Source organism: Gastrolobium bilobum, unplaced genomic scaffold (genome assembly GCF_033153095.1).
Source record: "Gastrolobium bilobum isolate Gb01-03AN ecotype WA unplaced genomic scaffold, APGP_CSIRO_Gbil_v1 utg61611, whole genome shotgun sequence".
Lineage (NCBI taxonomy): Eukaryota > Viridiplantae > Streptophyta > Magnoliopsida > Fabales > Fabaceae > Gastrolobium > Gastrolobium bilobum.
Window position 1 is genome coordinate 151,839 of NW_026896356.1, and position 15,907 is coordinate 167,745.

The 15,907-nt window shown below is 34.7% G+C and overlaps 2 protein-coding genes across 3 annotated transcripts; both read left to right on the forward strand.

The window, feature by feature from the left end:
• The first annotated feature begins 484 nt into the window (after window positions 1–484).
• Window positions 485–6,220, forward strand: LOC133299294 (probable inorganic phosphate transporter 1-9). Its single transcript, XM_061498737.1, has 6 exons — window positions 485–879; window positions 1,349–1,624; window positions 3,663–4,546; window positions 5,188–5,279; window positions 5,641–5,765; window positions 5,980–6,220. Exons 1-6 carry the CDS (start codon window positions 485–487, stop codon window positions 6,218–6,220), a joined length of 2,013 nt encoding a protein of 670 aa, XP_061354721.1.
• Window positions 6,221–11,481: 5,261 nt separating this feature from the next.
• LOC133299295 (probable inorganic phosphate transporter 1-9) lies at window positions 11,482–15,608 on the forward strand. 2 transcript variants are annotated; one of them, XM_061498740.1, is made up of 4 exons: window positions 11,482–11,492; window positions 12,924–13,325; window positions 13,699–13,974; window positions 14,539–15,608. In XM_061498740.1, the coding sequence occupies exons 1-4, from the start codon at window positions 11,482–11,484 to the stop codon at window positions 15,416–15,418; spliced, it is 1,569 nt and encodes a 522-aa protein (XP_061354724.1). In that variant the 3' UTR covers window positions 15,419–15,608. The 2 variants fall into 2 exon arrangements, with proteins under 2 accessions (XP_061354724.1, XP_061354723.1); XM_061498739.1 differs by lacking the exon at window positions 11,482–11,492 and having other exon boundaries at window positions 12,880–13,325.
• Window positions 15,609–15,907: the final 299 nt, after the last annotated feature.

The window sequence follows — 15,907 nt, forward strand, 5'->3', positions numbered from 1 at the left end:
ATTAGTGACACGTAAAGAACTAAAGGGCATAAATTTTGCCACTACCCCGTTGACGCTATCTGGCAATTACAAATGTAAAATATTTAAGGATGGATTGATCGGCAATTAATTTGGGTTCTTTGATATCATAAAATTAACTTATAAAGCCAACTGGCTCGCTCTAGGACTATATGTGACTATTGACTAATCCTACCATGCTTCCCAGTGCACTTCCCGGTTGTGACAAACAAGAAACTTTCTCACACAATTTCCTAATAAATCCCACAATACAAGACAACATAACAAACCTGAAATTCCTATGCTGCTGAGTAGGGAACAGACCATTTGGCCCTTGGAATATTATCCATATATATTCTTAATCATTACAATTACATACATACCTCATATCTCATTAATTCATTCCTTAAGTGGAGAAAAGCTAGCTTCATTGGTCATAACTATATCTGCGGTGGTGGTTGGTCGTATTAATTAAGTTAATTAGAGAATGGCGAAATTGAAGTTGTTGTCAGCTCTAGACACGGCGAGGACACAGTACTATCACTTCAAGGCCATAATAATAGCAGGGATGGGGCTATTCACCGATGCATACGATCTCTTCTCCATCACTCTCATCGTGAGGATGATAGGAAGGACATATTACGGCGACCGCCACGGCGACAACCAATACAAGACCCCACCCGTCGTGGTCGCCGCCTTGATAGCCGTCGCACTGTTAGGGATGGTAATCGGTCAACTCGTATTCGGAAGGCTCGGGGATCTCAAAGGGAGGCGCTACGTTTACGGATTGGCCTTGTTGTTGATGATCATGAGCTCCTTAGCTTCTGGCTTCTCCGTTTGCATAAGAAGACCATGCGTTCTCCTTTCTCTTGGCTTATTCAGGTTTAGCTTTGAACATCATGCATAATGTTTTTTCATGCTTAACACAAACACAAAGATCCGTTTCATTTATTTTAAAATAAGTGACAAATATCATCGATCAAATCACATGCATTAACGGACACAAGATTAATTATTTCAACTTAAGAAATGATTTAGAGTTAGAGTTTTGAATGCATCTAATTATTTCGGTTTTATTGTGTGTGTGAAAAATAGTACTACTTTATTTCATTTATAGGTATTACTAAATTTTTTTTATTATGCATATTAATCATCAAAACAACTAGTAACAAAAAATTATTATTTGAGTCAAGAATCAATTCTCACGTGCCTCAATCGCTCCTCTTATATTGTTCTATTTTGTGTGCCTCGATTACTTACTTCTCATCTATTATTTTACATGTTAGTCCAAATATAAGCTCGAGGAAATATTAAGGCTAGAATCTAACGTTGTTAATTTTGTTCTCACGAGGTTCTTTCTGGGGTTGGGAATTGGAGGAGACTACCCTCTCTCATCTACCATAATGTCTGAGTTTGCAAACAAAAGGACGCGAGGGTCTTTCATAGCGGCGGTGTTTTCCATGCAAGGATTCGGGATATTGGCCAGCGCCACCGTTACCATGGTGGTGTGCTCCATATTCCGCCGCGAAGAGGACGCTGACTTTGCATGGAGGTTGATACTGATGATAGGTTCAGTTCCGGCAGGCTTGACGTACTACTGGCGTATGAAGATGCCCGAAACTGCCAGGTAGCTGCCTCTCTTCACGTTGACGTCTTTATTTATTTATTTATTATTATTATTATTATTATTATTATAAGGTAGGATATTGTAATAATCAATTAGTGTTACTATCAATATTACTATCAATATTACTATCAATCAATTTCACCGTTAGATCGATTATGTTGATCCAACGGTTATATTTATTTTCATCTTTGTATGGTTATGATTCTTCGTATTTAACGTGAAAGTATTAAATATAAAAAATCATAACCATACAAAGGTGTATATCTCTAAGAGTAAAATTGACTGGTAGTAAAATATGAGAAATCATAATCATACAAAGATGTATATTTATTTTATCTTTGTATGATTATGATTCACTATATTTCACTAATTGATTGTTACAATATCATTTTTCTATTATTATTATTACTACATTTTATTGTTCTTGTATCCATTCAATTGAATTTGATGTTGCATTGGTGTCTCTAACCATACAAACTGAATTGAAATGAAAAGTTTGATGTAATTAATTACGAAGAAGCTTATATTTATAAAAAATTTATTTAAAAATTACACTACGTCTTGTTGGAAAGATATTTTTGAATGAAATCCTACCAGTAAGACACAATATAATTTGTAAGTTTATAAAAAAAAAAATTTGTGGAATATAATTAACGTTACTTATTAATTATATGTATTGGTAAAGAATGAGAAGTTTGTCTGACAAGACGCGCTGATATATGTTTACCCTGGTTGAGTTCTTATTTATATACTCATTAGCTATGATGCACGGACACGGGACACGACATGACACGACACGCCAACACGTTAATTTTAAAAAATGTCATATTTCGACACGTTGGGACACGTTTTGATATTAAATAAAATTTGTAATATATATAATATAATTTATATTTAATACATATAAGAGTCCATTATAAGTCATATAACCAATCAAATATTTAAATTTCATAACATAAATATAAATATAAGTAATTTCTCGTATTTTGTTAATTTTTAATGTCAAATTTCATAACAGAAAAAAATTAATTTATAAATTATTTCTTTTATATTTAATTAATAAAATAAAATTAAGATTTAAAAAAAAAAATAAAAAATGTCTGAGCGTGTCCCCAAATGTTGACCGCGTGTCGAAACGTGTCGAAGAGTTGACCGCATGTCCCCAAATGTTGACCGCGTGTCGGACACATGTCCGAATGTATCATAAGCTCATTAGTGCTTGTCGTAGGCCAGCCATCAAGGAGCAAGTTTAACCACTTAGTTAACTGTTTTAGTCAAAGGAAAAACTATTCCTTTTCTCGTTCATTGTGTCCATGTCGTTGAATTTCCGTGTTGATCAAACCAAAAAAGATTTCAAGCAGTGTACGTACACCCATAAAAGAAATGGCAAGCACATAGTAGAAAATGCAAGGTTGAGTTACCCAAAAAAAAAAAATGAGGCACAATTGAATAGTTTAATTTACAATGATAGAAGGGGCTTGTTTGCACGGCTAATCGTCCCTCCTAAATTTTGATTTTTTTTATTATATAACTAAAATGATATTTTTATAATATTAATAAATAATGAATGCTATTTTTTTCACCCTCAAAAATATTTATGATAGTTAGTCCTTCCGATTAATTTTAATAACACTTGTAATTTTAATATTTTATTTTTGCCTCATCGTAACAAATTCTGAATTCGCCACTGCTTGTTCATTGGTGGTTTTCGTATTTGATATTAAAAAGAAAAATAGTCTTAAAACAATTCCTAAATTGGGGTGAGTCTAGCGGTTTTCAAACCGAGATAATCGATGAACCAGTTGAAAAAAATAAATAGATAATCAAACAAGTAAAAAGTAGTACAAGACGTTATGTTGGAACTTAATAGGTGCTAATCAAGACAGGCAGGAAAAAAAATCCAAATTCTTGTGTTATGATCAAATTCAATGATGCAATGTTCCAAACAAATAACAATGAATGTTGTCATATATATATATATATATATATATATATATATATATATATATATATATATATATATATATATGTGCCTCAGGTATACAGCGCTAGTGGAACAAGACGTTACGCAAGCAGTAAAGGACATGGAGAGAGTCCTAGAGTTCTCAATGAGCCAGATTTCTGGAGAAAATACATTGCCACCAGCGCATCCGTACCCGCTCCTTTCCAGGGAATTTTTCCGTCGTCATGGTCGTGATCTTTTTGCTTGTTCCTCTAATTGGTTTCTGTTGGACATTGTGTTCTACAGCAATGTTCTGTTCCAGAGTCAAATATACAAGCACTTCCTCGAGCTCGACGACAATCACCAAGTGAATGTGTATCATGAGGTTTTCCATGTTGCCAAGATCCAAGCCATTATTGCTGTATGTTCCACCATTCCTGGCTACTTCTTCTCAGTGTACTTCATTGACCGTGTTGGAAGAGTCAAAATCCAAATGATGGGCTTTTTCTTCATGGCATTGATTTTTTGGGCCATAGGGATTCCTTATTACTCATACTGGACCACCGAGAAAAACAAAAATAATAAAGGTTTTATTGTACTCTATAGCCTTGCTTTCTTCTTTGCCAATTTTGGACCCAACACCACCACTTTCATAGTCCCAGCTGAACTATTCCCAGCCAGGTTTAGATCAACATGTCATGGCATTTCTGGGGCTTTTGGCAAGGTTGGTGCAATCATTGGAACCGTTGGATTTCTATGGGCTTCACATAAAGACGAGGAGGACGGATATCCCAAGGCAATTGGAATGGAAGTCTCCTTGGTCATACTTGGAGTGGTGTGCATAGTTGGAATGTTGGTTACCTACTTTTTCACCATGGAAACCATGGGAAGATCTTTGGAAGAGAATGAGATTGAGCCTTGTGAACATGAGGAGTTTAAATGGAGCACCCCGAATTTTGTTAAGGATTTAATTTATATGGGTAGGTAAGTATGCTATTATATGGGAAATATCATTAGGAATTGTATGATAATTTTGTTATGTTTTTCTTATCTAGAAATAAAACTATAATTAAGAAATAGCATTTTGACCCTAAAAAAGTTAAAAATTATGCTTTGACCCCCATACTTAGAGCATGTTTAGTGTGATGTATAAGGCCTAATAGTATAAGCTTATATTATACATTATAACATTTATAATTGTTTGGTATGACCATAGTATAGTATAAACTTATATAGCATAATCCCTTAATACATCAAGATGATGTATTATTTAAGGGAAATCTTTTTGTTATGTTGTTGGAGATGAGTTATCTTATGTTAGTGAAACAAAATTATAAGAGGGACTCACAAAATGATTGGAGAGAAAAAAAATAAAGGTGGGACCCATCTTTGTTATGTGTGTATAGGAAAATGGATTATCTCATGTTGAATGAGATAAATATAGCTCATTATTTAATTAGGCCTAGAGGGTGAGATTAGATCTAATAAATGATCGATATATTAGAGTAATCCCTTCCCATTTTTTCTTCCCCTTTCTTCCTCATAGTAATCCCTTTTTTCTTCTTCTCTCATTCTTCACCAATCATTGTGTTCGTTTTTTGTTTCTTTTTCACTCTTCCAGAACCATCACAACACACAAACTTTCTCTCTCAGAAAATTGCAGAACCTCCACTTTCACAACACACAAACTTCGTGGAACTTCACATCGTTCAGGTTAGCTTTCTCGATCTCAGTTTATCTTGTTGTATATATAGAATAGAAATAGTATGGGCTTAGCCCACATCATGCATTTTAGGTTGTTTGTTTCCTATAACCCTCTGTATATATTATATTCTCCATTGTGCTATTACACACGAATTAATTAATGTTCTTTTTGTCTCTTGTTTCTCTACATGGTATCTAGAGCCTAACGAGAGGAATCTCAATCCTCTTATTCTCTCCGGTGAACTTATTATTCATCTCCTTTTCAAAAAAAAAAATGAATATTGTCTATTTGTCAGTTTCTGAAAGTCTCTTTTTCTTTGGGTCGCATCAGCATTGTTAATGGGCCTTTCTCATCGCACATCATTGTCAGACACCGGTTGACCGACGTTCCTCCGCCGTTGACTACCATTGTCCGTTGGAAATTTTTGGCGACCCACCTACCGTTGTGCTCGTCTCAGCCGTGCATTCGTTTGGTCTAAGTCTAGTTGTTGCCTGGTTAGCCATGCGCTCGTGGAAATTTTGCTACTCAGTTTGGTTGTCCGCATGTAGAGCCTCTTCTCCGGCTGCTATCGGTTCGATTTTTCTCCTCTCTCTGAGACAGTTTTGGATCTGGTCTTGTTTTGGAGTTTTGACCTCGTTATCAGTGACGTCAAGATCCCCCATTTCCGGTTTGTTTTATGATCTGACGTTTCTGATTTTTTTTTCGTAGTTTCTTTTATTTGGTGATTATAAACTCTCCTATCTTTTCTGTTTCTGGATCTCCGACTAGCCCCAAGTCAGATCCTCCTATTGTTACCAATTATATCCTTGCTCCACTTAATGTGGATAACTTGGATGGCTCAAACTATGATTCGTGGACTTTAGATCTGCAACTTTGGTTGGATGGGCATAATTATACAGCTAACCTAAATACTCAAGCTGGTTTTATTGTGGCTGGTGAACGCACGTGATGGAAGATGATTGATGCTCAACTGTGCAGTCTCATCAAGTCCACTCTTCATCATTCCATTAAGCAGATTTTTTGGCCTACAAACACTTGTAAGGCTATTTTGCGTCAAGCGAAGGCCTTGTACACCAAAGACACGCAACAACTCTATGCGTGTGTAAGAAGTTGATGTCTACCTTTGCTCTTCGCGATTTTCATGGTCCTACATCTGAGTACTTGGGGAAAGCTCAGAGTTTACTTTATAATCTCACTGAAATTATGCCCATTACTGGTGATATTGCTAAGGAGCGGGAAGAGCGTAATACTCTTTTTATGTTGTTGATTCTCTATTGTTTACCTCCTCATTTATTTGCCAATCATGATCAATTTTTGGGATCTGCTACTATTTCTACACTGGATTTTGTGATGTCTACTTTGCTTAAGATTCAACCTAAGCCCTCTACATCATCATCACCTGTTATTGTTAATGTCTCTCCGGTTGACACCTCTAACTCTTCTGCCCATGCTGCTCATGGCTCTAGTCGTGGACGTAAACCCTCTACAGGTCGGCTACTCTGCACTCATTGTTATCAGACCAATCATATTGTTGATCACTGTTGAAAGCTCCATGGCAAGCCACCTCAGCTTCTTCGGACTGCTCATGTTACTCAGGCTCCTTCTATTGCACCTAATCCAGGGTTACCTTCTGCAGCACAACCTCCTGAAGCTTTTCTTAATGAGTTTATAATTTGGTGGTCTAAGAAGTAAGCATCTGGTACTCCTGCTTTCATTACTCTAACTGTTAATTCTTTTGATGGGATCTCTCAGATACAATCTCTAAGCCCTTGGACTCTTGATTCTGGGGCTTCTAATCACATTTTGGGTAATAAGTCTTTATTCACCTCTCTTTGTACTACTAGTTTATTCCGTATTATTACTATGGCCAATGGGTCTTTGGTCCAACCCCGTGGGATCGACACGGTTTTTCTCTTCCACACTTTATCTCTGGATCATGTTCTCTATGTTCCTAATTCCGATTTTAACTTACTTTCCATTAGTCATTTGACCAAATCCATTGATTGTATGGTTTTCTTTACTAAATCTTCTGTCATTTTGCAAGATCGGAGTTTGGAGAAAGAGATTATCAGAGGATGTGAGTCTCATGACCTCTACCAACTTTTTCTTTCTTCTTCAGCTTGCTCTATTGTGGATTCTCCCCTCACCACCCATGCTCGTTTGGGTCATCCCAGTCTTGCCAAGCTTTAGAAAATGGTTCCTCATTTTACGTCTCTTTCTAGTTTACATTGTGAGTTATGTCAGTTTGGGAAACATACTCATAGTATGTTCTTGAGTCATCTTAGTCGACAAGCTTTGTCTTCTTTTTCTTTGGTCCAATCTGATATTTGGGGACCTAGTCCTCATCCTATCTACTTTAGGTTTAAGTATTTTGCTTCATTTATTGGTGATTATTCCAGATGTACTAGGTTATTTTTAATGAAAAATCATTCTGAGCTATTTTATAATGAAATCAAAACTCAATTTGATAGATATCCATGTCCAAAAAAAAATTTACTTAATCAAGCGAACCTATATAATGCACCCCATATGGATATTGACTTAAAAATTACAATTGATAGCAACTCATGATAATTATAAAATTGTTAATGTTTAATAGAATAAAAAAAACACACACACAACAAGCATGTTTAAACACAAATAGATAATCACTAATGTAAAGAAGTTTGAAGCATATAGTTTCCATGTCAAAATAGTATGTATGAGTTTGTGTCAAAGTATATATATATATATATATATATATATATATATATATATATTATCAAACTAAATGAAAAATAATTATATTTTTGTTTTATTTTAAAAATATGTGACGAAGTATATATGAAGAATAAAGTTGAATATCAAGAGAGATTTGGGATAAAAAGGTTTAATAACTTCAATAGGCCATAAAAATGTATAGGTTACAAAATTAAGTAAAAAATTATAAAAAAATCGAATTATTTAAACTTATTCAACTAATTTTCTAAACGAGTCAAAATTGGATACTAGGAAAGTTTTTTTTTTAAGTAAGGATACTGGGAAAGTTAATTGAGTTTTTTTGTGTATAATTTTTTAAACGAGTCAAAATTGGATACTGGAAAAGTTTTTTTTTATTTTTGATAATTTGTAGCTATATCATTTTTACCAATACGGGAAAAGAATGGGGAAAACATGAGAGAAACATATGGGAGATGAGAAAAATTGTAAGGAGTAATAGACAAATGAAAGAGAGAATCAAGACATGGGAGCGGAGCAGGTGAGGGAGATGAGAACATGCATTACTGGAAAATTTCATATTTTGACAGAATTTTTCCATAGCAAATGATGAAAATTCATGAATATTTCATCGAAAAAGCATTTTTCAATGGAATTCTTTCGTCGAAAGCCGATGGAATTTTTTTTGTCAAAATTTGCAATGGAAAAAATTTTCGTTGAAAATTTTAACGGAATTTTTTCCGTCAAAGCCTTACTTTTTCTTTCGACAAATAAAGCCATAATATAATATTAATTTAATAATTTCCGTCAAAAAAGTTCCATCACAATTTGCAACGGAATTTAACTAGAATTCCATCGAAAATATTTTTCGCAGAAAATACCAACGAAAATTTTTCCATTGGAAATTCTAACAAAAAAAAGCCACATTTCGTACTGTTTCAGTAGAGAAATTTCTACTCTGTTCATCTTTTTCACCAGACAGACGGATAAAATCAAAAAGAACAGAAGAACTAAAACAACAAAAGTGCAACATAATCAATCCAAATCATTATCATACAGACAAAAGGATCGACCAAATCTTATTTCTACAACTGCAACTTGAAAAAAAAATTATGGCCTTATCTTCTTGTTTCTCTTTTTCTCCGTACAAAAACAAAACTATGACTTTATCACCATAACAAAAAAGAAAACTTAAAAAAAAACTACACAAATTTTCTTATCAAAGATCGCTCTTTCATCTACTTGTTTCTCATTTTCTTCTTTTTGCTGACGAAGCACAACCCTCCTTCGGTAGCTTCTTGGTAACCTTCAACTTCTTCTCCACCAGTGGTGGCTTCTTTACCACCATGGATTTCTTCCCCTTTGCATTTGCTTCTCTGTTGCGTTTTGCTTCCACATTAGCTCTTTGGAACTGTGAAAAATATTGGGATTAATGAAATGGATAGATATATAAAAGTTTTAAATCAAAATTTTCAACTGAAAAAATCCATTGCAAAATTTAAATTATTCAAGTGTTCCCATTGGCTAATGAGTTTCACGCGGATTGTGTTTTTATTTGAAATTTTCAACAGAATTTTTTTCGTTGAAATTTGTAACAGAATTTAATTATGTTGCAAATTTTAAATTATTCAAGTGTTCTCGTTGGCTAATAAGGTTTCACGAGGATTGTGTTTTTTATTCACAATTTTTTACGGAAAAGATTTCGTGGCAAATTTTAAATTATTCAAGTGTTTCTATTGGTTAATGAGGTTTAACGCGGATTGTGTTTTTATTCGAAATTTTCAACGAAATTTTTTTTCGTTGAAATTGCAACGGAATTTAATTCCTTTGAAATTTGCAACGAAATTAAATTTCGTTACTAATTTTAAATTATTCAAGCGTTCCAATTGACTAATGAGGCTTCGTGAGGATTTTATTTTTTATTCACAATTACAAATTTTAATTTATTCAAATGTTTCCATTGTCGAATGAGGTTTCACATTGATTGTGTTTTTATTCAAAATTTTCAACAAATTTTTTTCTGCGGAAATTTACAATAGAATTAAATGACATTGCAAATTTCGATGGAAAAAAATTCCGGTAAAAATCTCGATGGAAAAATTATGTTGCAAATTTCATCGTAAAAAATTTCTTTGCAAATTTCGACGAAAAAATTCTGTCAAAAATATTAAACTATTCAAGCTAATGAAGGTTCACGAAGATTGTGTTTTTATTCGAAAATTTTTTTGTCGATAATTGCAATGGAATTTAAAATTCTGTTGCAAATTCTAAGGGAGAAAAATTCATTGCAAATTTCTACGAAATTGATTTTCTGTCAAACATATCTACGAAATTATTTTTCCGTTGAAAATTTCCATCACAATTTTCAATGGAATGTTTTTCGTTGATAAATTTTGTCTCTATTTTCGACAGAAATATTTTCTATCTCTATTTTTTATGGAATTGGATTTCCGTCAAAAATTATGTCTCTCTTTGCAATGGAATATTTTTTGTTAATAAACTCCGTCGATAATTAGAACTTTTCTAGTAGTGATGTGTTTGATCCTTCTCATTACCACCTTTAGAAAGAATTTAAAGCCTTATTAATAGACTTGTCCCAAATAATCGATCGGAATATTTAAAAAGAAAAAAGAGAGAATCAAGAAGTTTTGGGGAAAAGATAGGGAGAATCGAAGAAATAGAGAGAGAAATTGAACGAGGGAGATTTCAAACATTTTCTTCTATGTAGCTTTCGCATTGATACTACTATTGTTTGACAAACAGTTTGTTGTTATCAATAGTCAACAATTCTAATTTTTTTTTTTTTTTTTTGATAACAATTCTAATTAACTAATGGTAAGGAAGTATTAAAGAAAAAATACAGAACTTAGCCTATGAAAGGTCTAAAAAAAATAAAGCTGGGGCCGTTGGGTTTTTATTTTCCATTAAACCAACCTCGTCTTCAATGTTAAGATATAACAGTAAAGATGAAAGTACATTACATTAGTGATAATGTACGTGGAGCAACAATACTAGAATCTTCAGTTAGAAATAGCCTTAGCAAATTGTTGGATCTGAAATATATATTCTTGCATTTCGTACCCGCGAGCTTAGGGTGCGCATTTTCGTTGAAAGAGGAAATATAGATGTAAAGCATTCCAGGAGTGGAAAGAAATCCTTATATAAATTCGAAAGTTACTGCCACTTCTCAACTAATGGTGTAGCATGAGAATGTCAAAATAAACAGGCTGATTCAGCTTTCCTCCAAAAAAAAAAAAAAATTCAAATATCTTATTATAAAGTAATCTTGGATATCCATGATTTGAACATAACAAATTACTTAAACCCCTCGTCACTAAACTAATCCCAGTGGCTTGAAAGTGTAGTATTCAATTGTAATATTAAAATGAACATTAAATAGTTCACTATCTTACAACTCATATATTAATTAACTATTTACAATATACAAAAAAAGAATTAACTGTAGAACACCATCACATGCTCTTTTAAGAGAAGTCAACTTCAATTTGATCAATGATTTGGTTGTACGCATAAAACTGCTAAGTTAAGAGTTTTTTAAGCACAATTAAATCTCAGTTTAACGGGATACCCAAAAAAAAAAAAAAAAATCTCAGTTTAACGATCTACCAAAATAAAAAATATCTGAGTTATTTATTTATTTATTTTATTTTTTTAGTAGAAACTCGTAGCTGAGTTAGCTACAAAAATGCAAAGTGCACGCCTTAAATTTTGCCACTAAAAAATGTGACAGAGTGCAAACCTGGATGCCTGTAATGTCCCACATCGGTTGGAGAGGAGAACGAAGCATGCCTTATAAGGGTGTGGATACCTCTTCTAGTGTGAGGCCTTTAGTGGAGTGTCCCAAGAAACAAAACCGTGAGCCCGAGGGCAAAGCGTACAATAATGCTACAGGGTTTGGGGCTGTTACATTTGGTATCAGAGCCTGATCCTGGACCGGTGTGTACAGCGGGGACGCTCCCAGTGGGGGAGGATGTAATGTCCCATATCGGTTGGAGAGGGGGAACGAAGAATGCCTTATAAGGGTGTAGATACCTCTTCTAGTGTGAGGCCTTTTGTGAGGTGTCCAAAGAAGAAATAAAACCGTGAGTCCGAGGGCAAAGCGGACAATAATGCTACAGGGTTTGGGGCTGTTACATTTGGTATCAGAGCCTGACCCTGGACCGGTGTGTACAGCGGGGACGCTCCCAGTGGGGGAGGATGTAATGTCCCATATCGGTTGGAGAGGGGGAACGAAGAATGCCTTATAAGGGTGTAGATACCTCTTCTAGTGTGAGGCCTTTTGTGAGGTGTCCAAAGAAGAAATAAAACCGTGAGTCCGAGGACAAAACGGACAATATCATGCTACAGGATTTAGGGCTGTACGTTACAATGCCAATGCCAAAACAGTTGAAATTAGTAACCTGTACGGACAAAAGGGCACACGTAGCAACCTTTGCAGATGACGCCGGCAATTACATATATATGACAAGTATAACATAATTTTTTATTGTTTTTCGGAAATAACATAAATTTTTCTTATACAATACCCATGACACCAAGTTTTGAACCAATAATCTCATACTAACTATCGATTCCCCTGGCCACTACCCAATATTAGGCACTCGTATAACATGAATTTTAAATATTCAAGGATGAAAGTGATTCGCATCTTTAGTGGAATGATACATTCATGAGTTGACTATTGACTAATCCCACACCTCCCTAACAACCTTCCTAGTTCCTAATACTTTGCCAGTTGTCACAAACCAGTGACTTTCTCACACAATTTCCTGATAAAAACAAATAATTAACCCCACAAGACAATAAAAACAAAACAAATCAGAAATTTCTATGCTACTTAGTAGTAGACTACATGCCATGGGACAAAAGCCCCATAGGCCATAACCATATCCGAGGTAGTTCAGACTTGAAAAAAAAAAAAAAAAATTTTGAAGTCAGAGAATGGCGAGATTGAAGGTGCTATCAGCCCTTGACACGGCGAAGACACAGTACTATCACTTCAAGGCCATAATCATTGCAGGGATGGGGCTATTCACCGATGCATATGATCTCTTCTCAATCACTCTCATCATGAAGATGATAGGAAGGACATACTACAGCGACCGCGACGGCGGCAACCAAAACCAGACCCCACCCGTCGTCGTCTCCGCCTTGGTGGCCGTCGCACTATTAGGAACGGCCATCGGTCAACTGGTCTTCGGTAGGCTCGGCGATCTCAAGGGGCGGCGCCACGTGTACGGATTCGCCTTGTTGTTGATGGTGATGAGCACCTTAGCTTCTGGCTTCTCTATTTGCATTAGAAGAACCTGCGTTCTCCTCTCTCTTGGCTTCTTCAGGTAATTCAATTTGTTTTCAACACCAAAATATTTTTATAAGGTAAAACTTTGTGTACCTTGTCTTGAGTTCGAGTCGATGCAGTGGGTATGCAAATGTTTTATAAAATAATCTCTTCCCAAATATGTTATGATAAGATTGTGGATTACCTCAAAGAAAAAAGTTTATTTGTGAGAAAAAAATTTGTCACAAATGATAATTTTTGACATAAATAATCAAATTTTGTAGTAAATAAAAATTTGTGATGCAATTATATAAAATTTCATCATTTATAGTGACTCTATCTTTGTTAATAAAAAATTAACGGGTATTGATTTTTTTTTTTTAGGAAATTGGTAGTGATTAAGGTTTGGATTTTGATTTTGTTTTCTCTAGGTTCTTTCTAGGGTTGGGGATTGGTGGAGACTACCCTCTCTCATCTACCATCATGTCTGAGTTTGCAAACAAAAGGACGCGAGGGTCTTTCATAGCGGCGGTGTTTTCCATGCAAGGATTCGGGATATTGGCCAGCGCCACCGTTACCATGGTGGTGTGCTCCATATTCCACGGCGAAAATGGCATTGACTTTGCATGGAGGTTGATACTGATGATAGGTTCAGTTCCGGCAGGCCTGACGTATTATTGGCGTATGATGATGCCCGAAACTGCCAGGTACGTAGCTAGCTGCCTCTCTTGACTTTTTGATATTGATGTCTCTTATTTTATTGTTCTTATTATTTTACTTTTGACTGTGGAAAAATTTTATGCACTTAATTATATGTATTGGTAAAGAATGTCAAACACGAACCTGTGCTTACGGTTTACCTTAGTTGAATTTTTATTTGATATACTTAAAAGTGCTTGTCGTAGGCCATCAAGGAGCAAGTATAACCACTTAATTAAATCTTTTAGTCAAACAAAAAATATTTTATTTTATTTTTGTTCTTTGAGTCCATGACTTTAAATTTTCGCGTTTATTAAGTCGATTAAATTAAAAAAGATTCCAATCACCGTATAATAGAAAATACAAGGTTGAGTCACCAAAAAAAAAAAGACGGAGGTTAATGTTGATTAATTTAATTTAGAGTGGTTCAAGGCGTGATTCTTGTTTCATACTAAGAAATACAAAAAAAAAAAAAAAAGTCAAACGTATAGATAAATCAATACATGGCTATTAATTAAGGACATTTGACTTGGGTCAAAGAAATAACAATGAAATGATGTCATGTGCATCAGGTATACAGCGTTAGTTGAACAAAATGTGTTGCAAGCAGCAAAAGACATGGAGAAAGTTCTTGATGTATCAATAAGCCAGATTGCTGAAGAAAATCCTGAAGAAAATGCGTTTGTATCAAAAACGCATGCGTACTCTCTTTTTTCCAGGGAATTCTTACGTCGACATGGTCGTGATCTTTTTGCTTGTTCCTGTAATTGGTTTCTATTGGATATTGTGTTCTATAGCAACGTTTTATTCCAGAGTCAAATATACGACCGCTTCCTTGGAAGCAACGAAGATAGTACGGTAAAGGGACAGATAAATAGTGCGGATTTGTATCATGAGATTTTCCGTATGGCAAGGATCCAAGCCATTATTGCTGTATGTTCCACCATTCCTGGCTACTTCTTCTCTATGTACTTCATTGACCGTGTAGGAAGAGTCAAAATCCAAATGATGGGCTTTTTCTTCATGGCATTGATTCTTTGGGCCATTGGGATTCCCTATTACTCATATTGGACCACCGATAAACACAAACATAATAAAGGTTTTGTGGTACTCTATAGCCTTGCTTTCTTCTTTGCCAATTTTGGACCCAACACCACCACTTTCATAGTCCCAGCTGAACTATTCCCAGCCAGGTTTAGATCAACATGTCATGGCATTTCTGGGGCTTTTGGCAAGGTTGGTGCAATCATTGGAACCGTTGGATTTCTATGGGCTTCACATAAAGACGAGGAGGACGGATATCCCAAGGCAATTGGAATGCGAACCTCACTTATCATACTTGGAGGTGTGTGCATAGTTGGAATGTTTGTCACCTACTTTTTCACTAGGGAAACCATGGGAATGTCTTTGGAAGATAATGAGGTCGAGCCTGAAGAGGTTAACGGTCTATGATTTAAGTCCATCGAGGACCTGTTTGGTATTACCTGTATAAAAAAAAAATGTTAGTAAGAATAATAATTCAATAATGAATTTTATATATGGAGATTTGTATATAAAGTTTATTCTTCAAATTTTCACAATTAGAGACTTGAACCACACTATTCGTGTTTAGGAATGTATATAATTTCATATTTAATGTGAATTTAGGTGAAAAGTTAATTTTTACATTTGGCAGAATTCCTTACTATTACCAGTTTTTAGTTAGTTTTGGTTATTATAGTGATTAGTTCAATTATTTTATTAGTTCGTTAACAATTTGTAACACTCTGTTTTATATGTAATAGCTCTGACTTTTGTACACTCAATGTTGTTCATTAAATCTAAACTCAGTTGTCCCTTTTAAATTCACTTTCTATCAAGCTCTTTGTCATGTTCTAAACACTTACCATAGTAAGAGTGTGTAATTATGATCTTCAGTACCAAGAATACATACATGAGTGA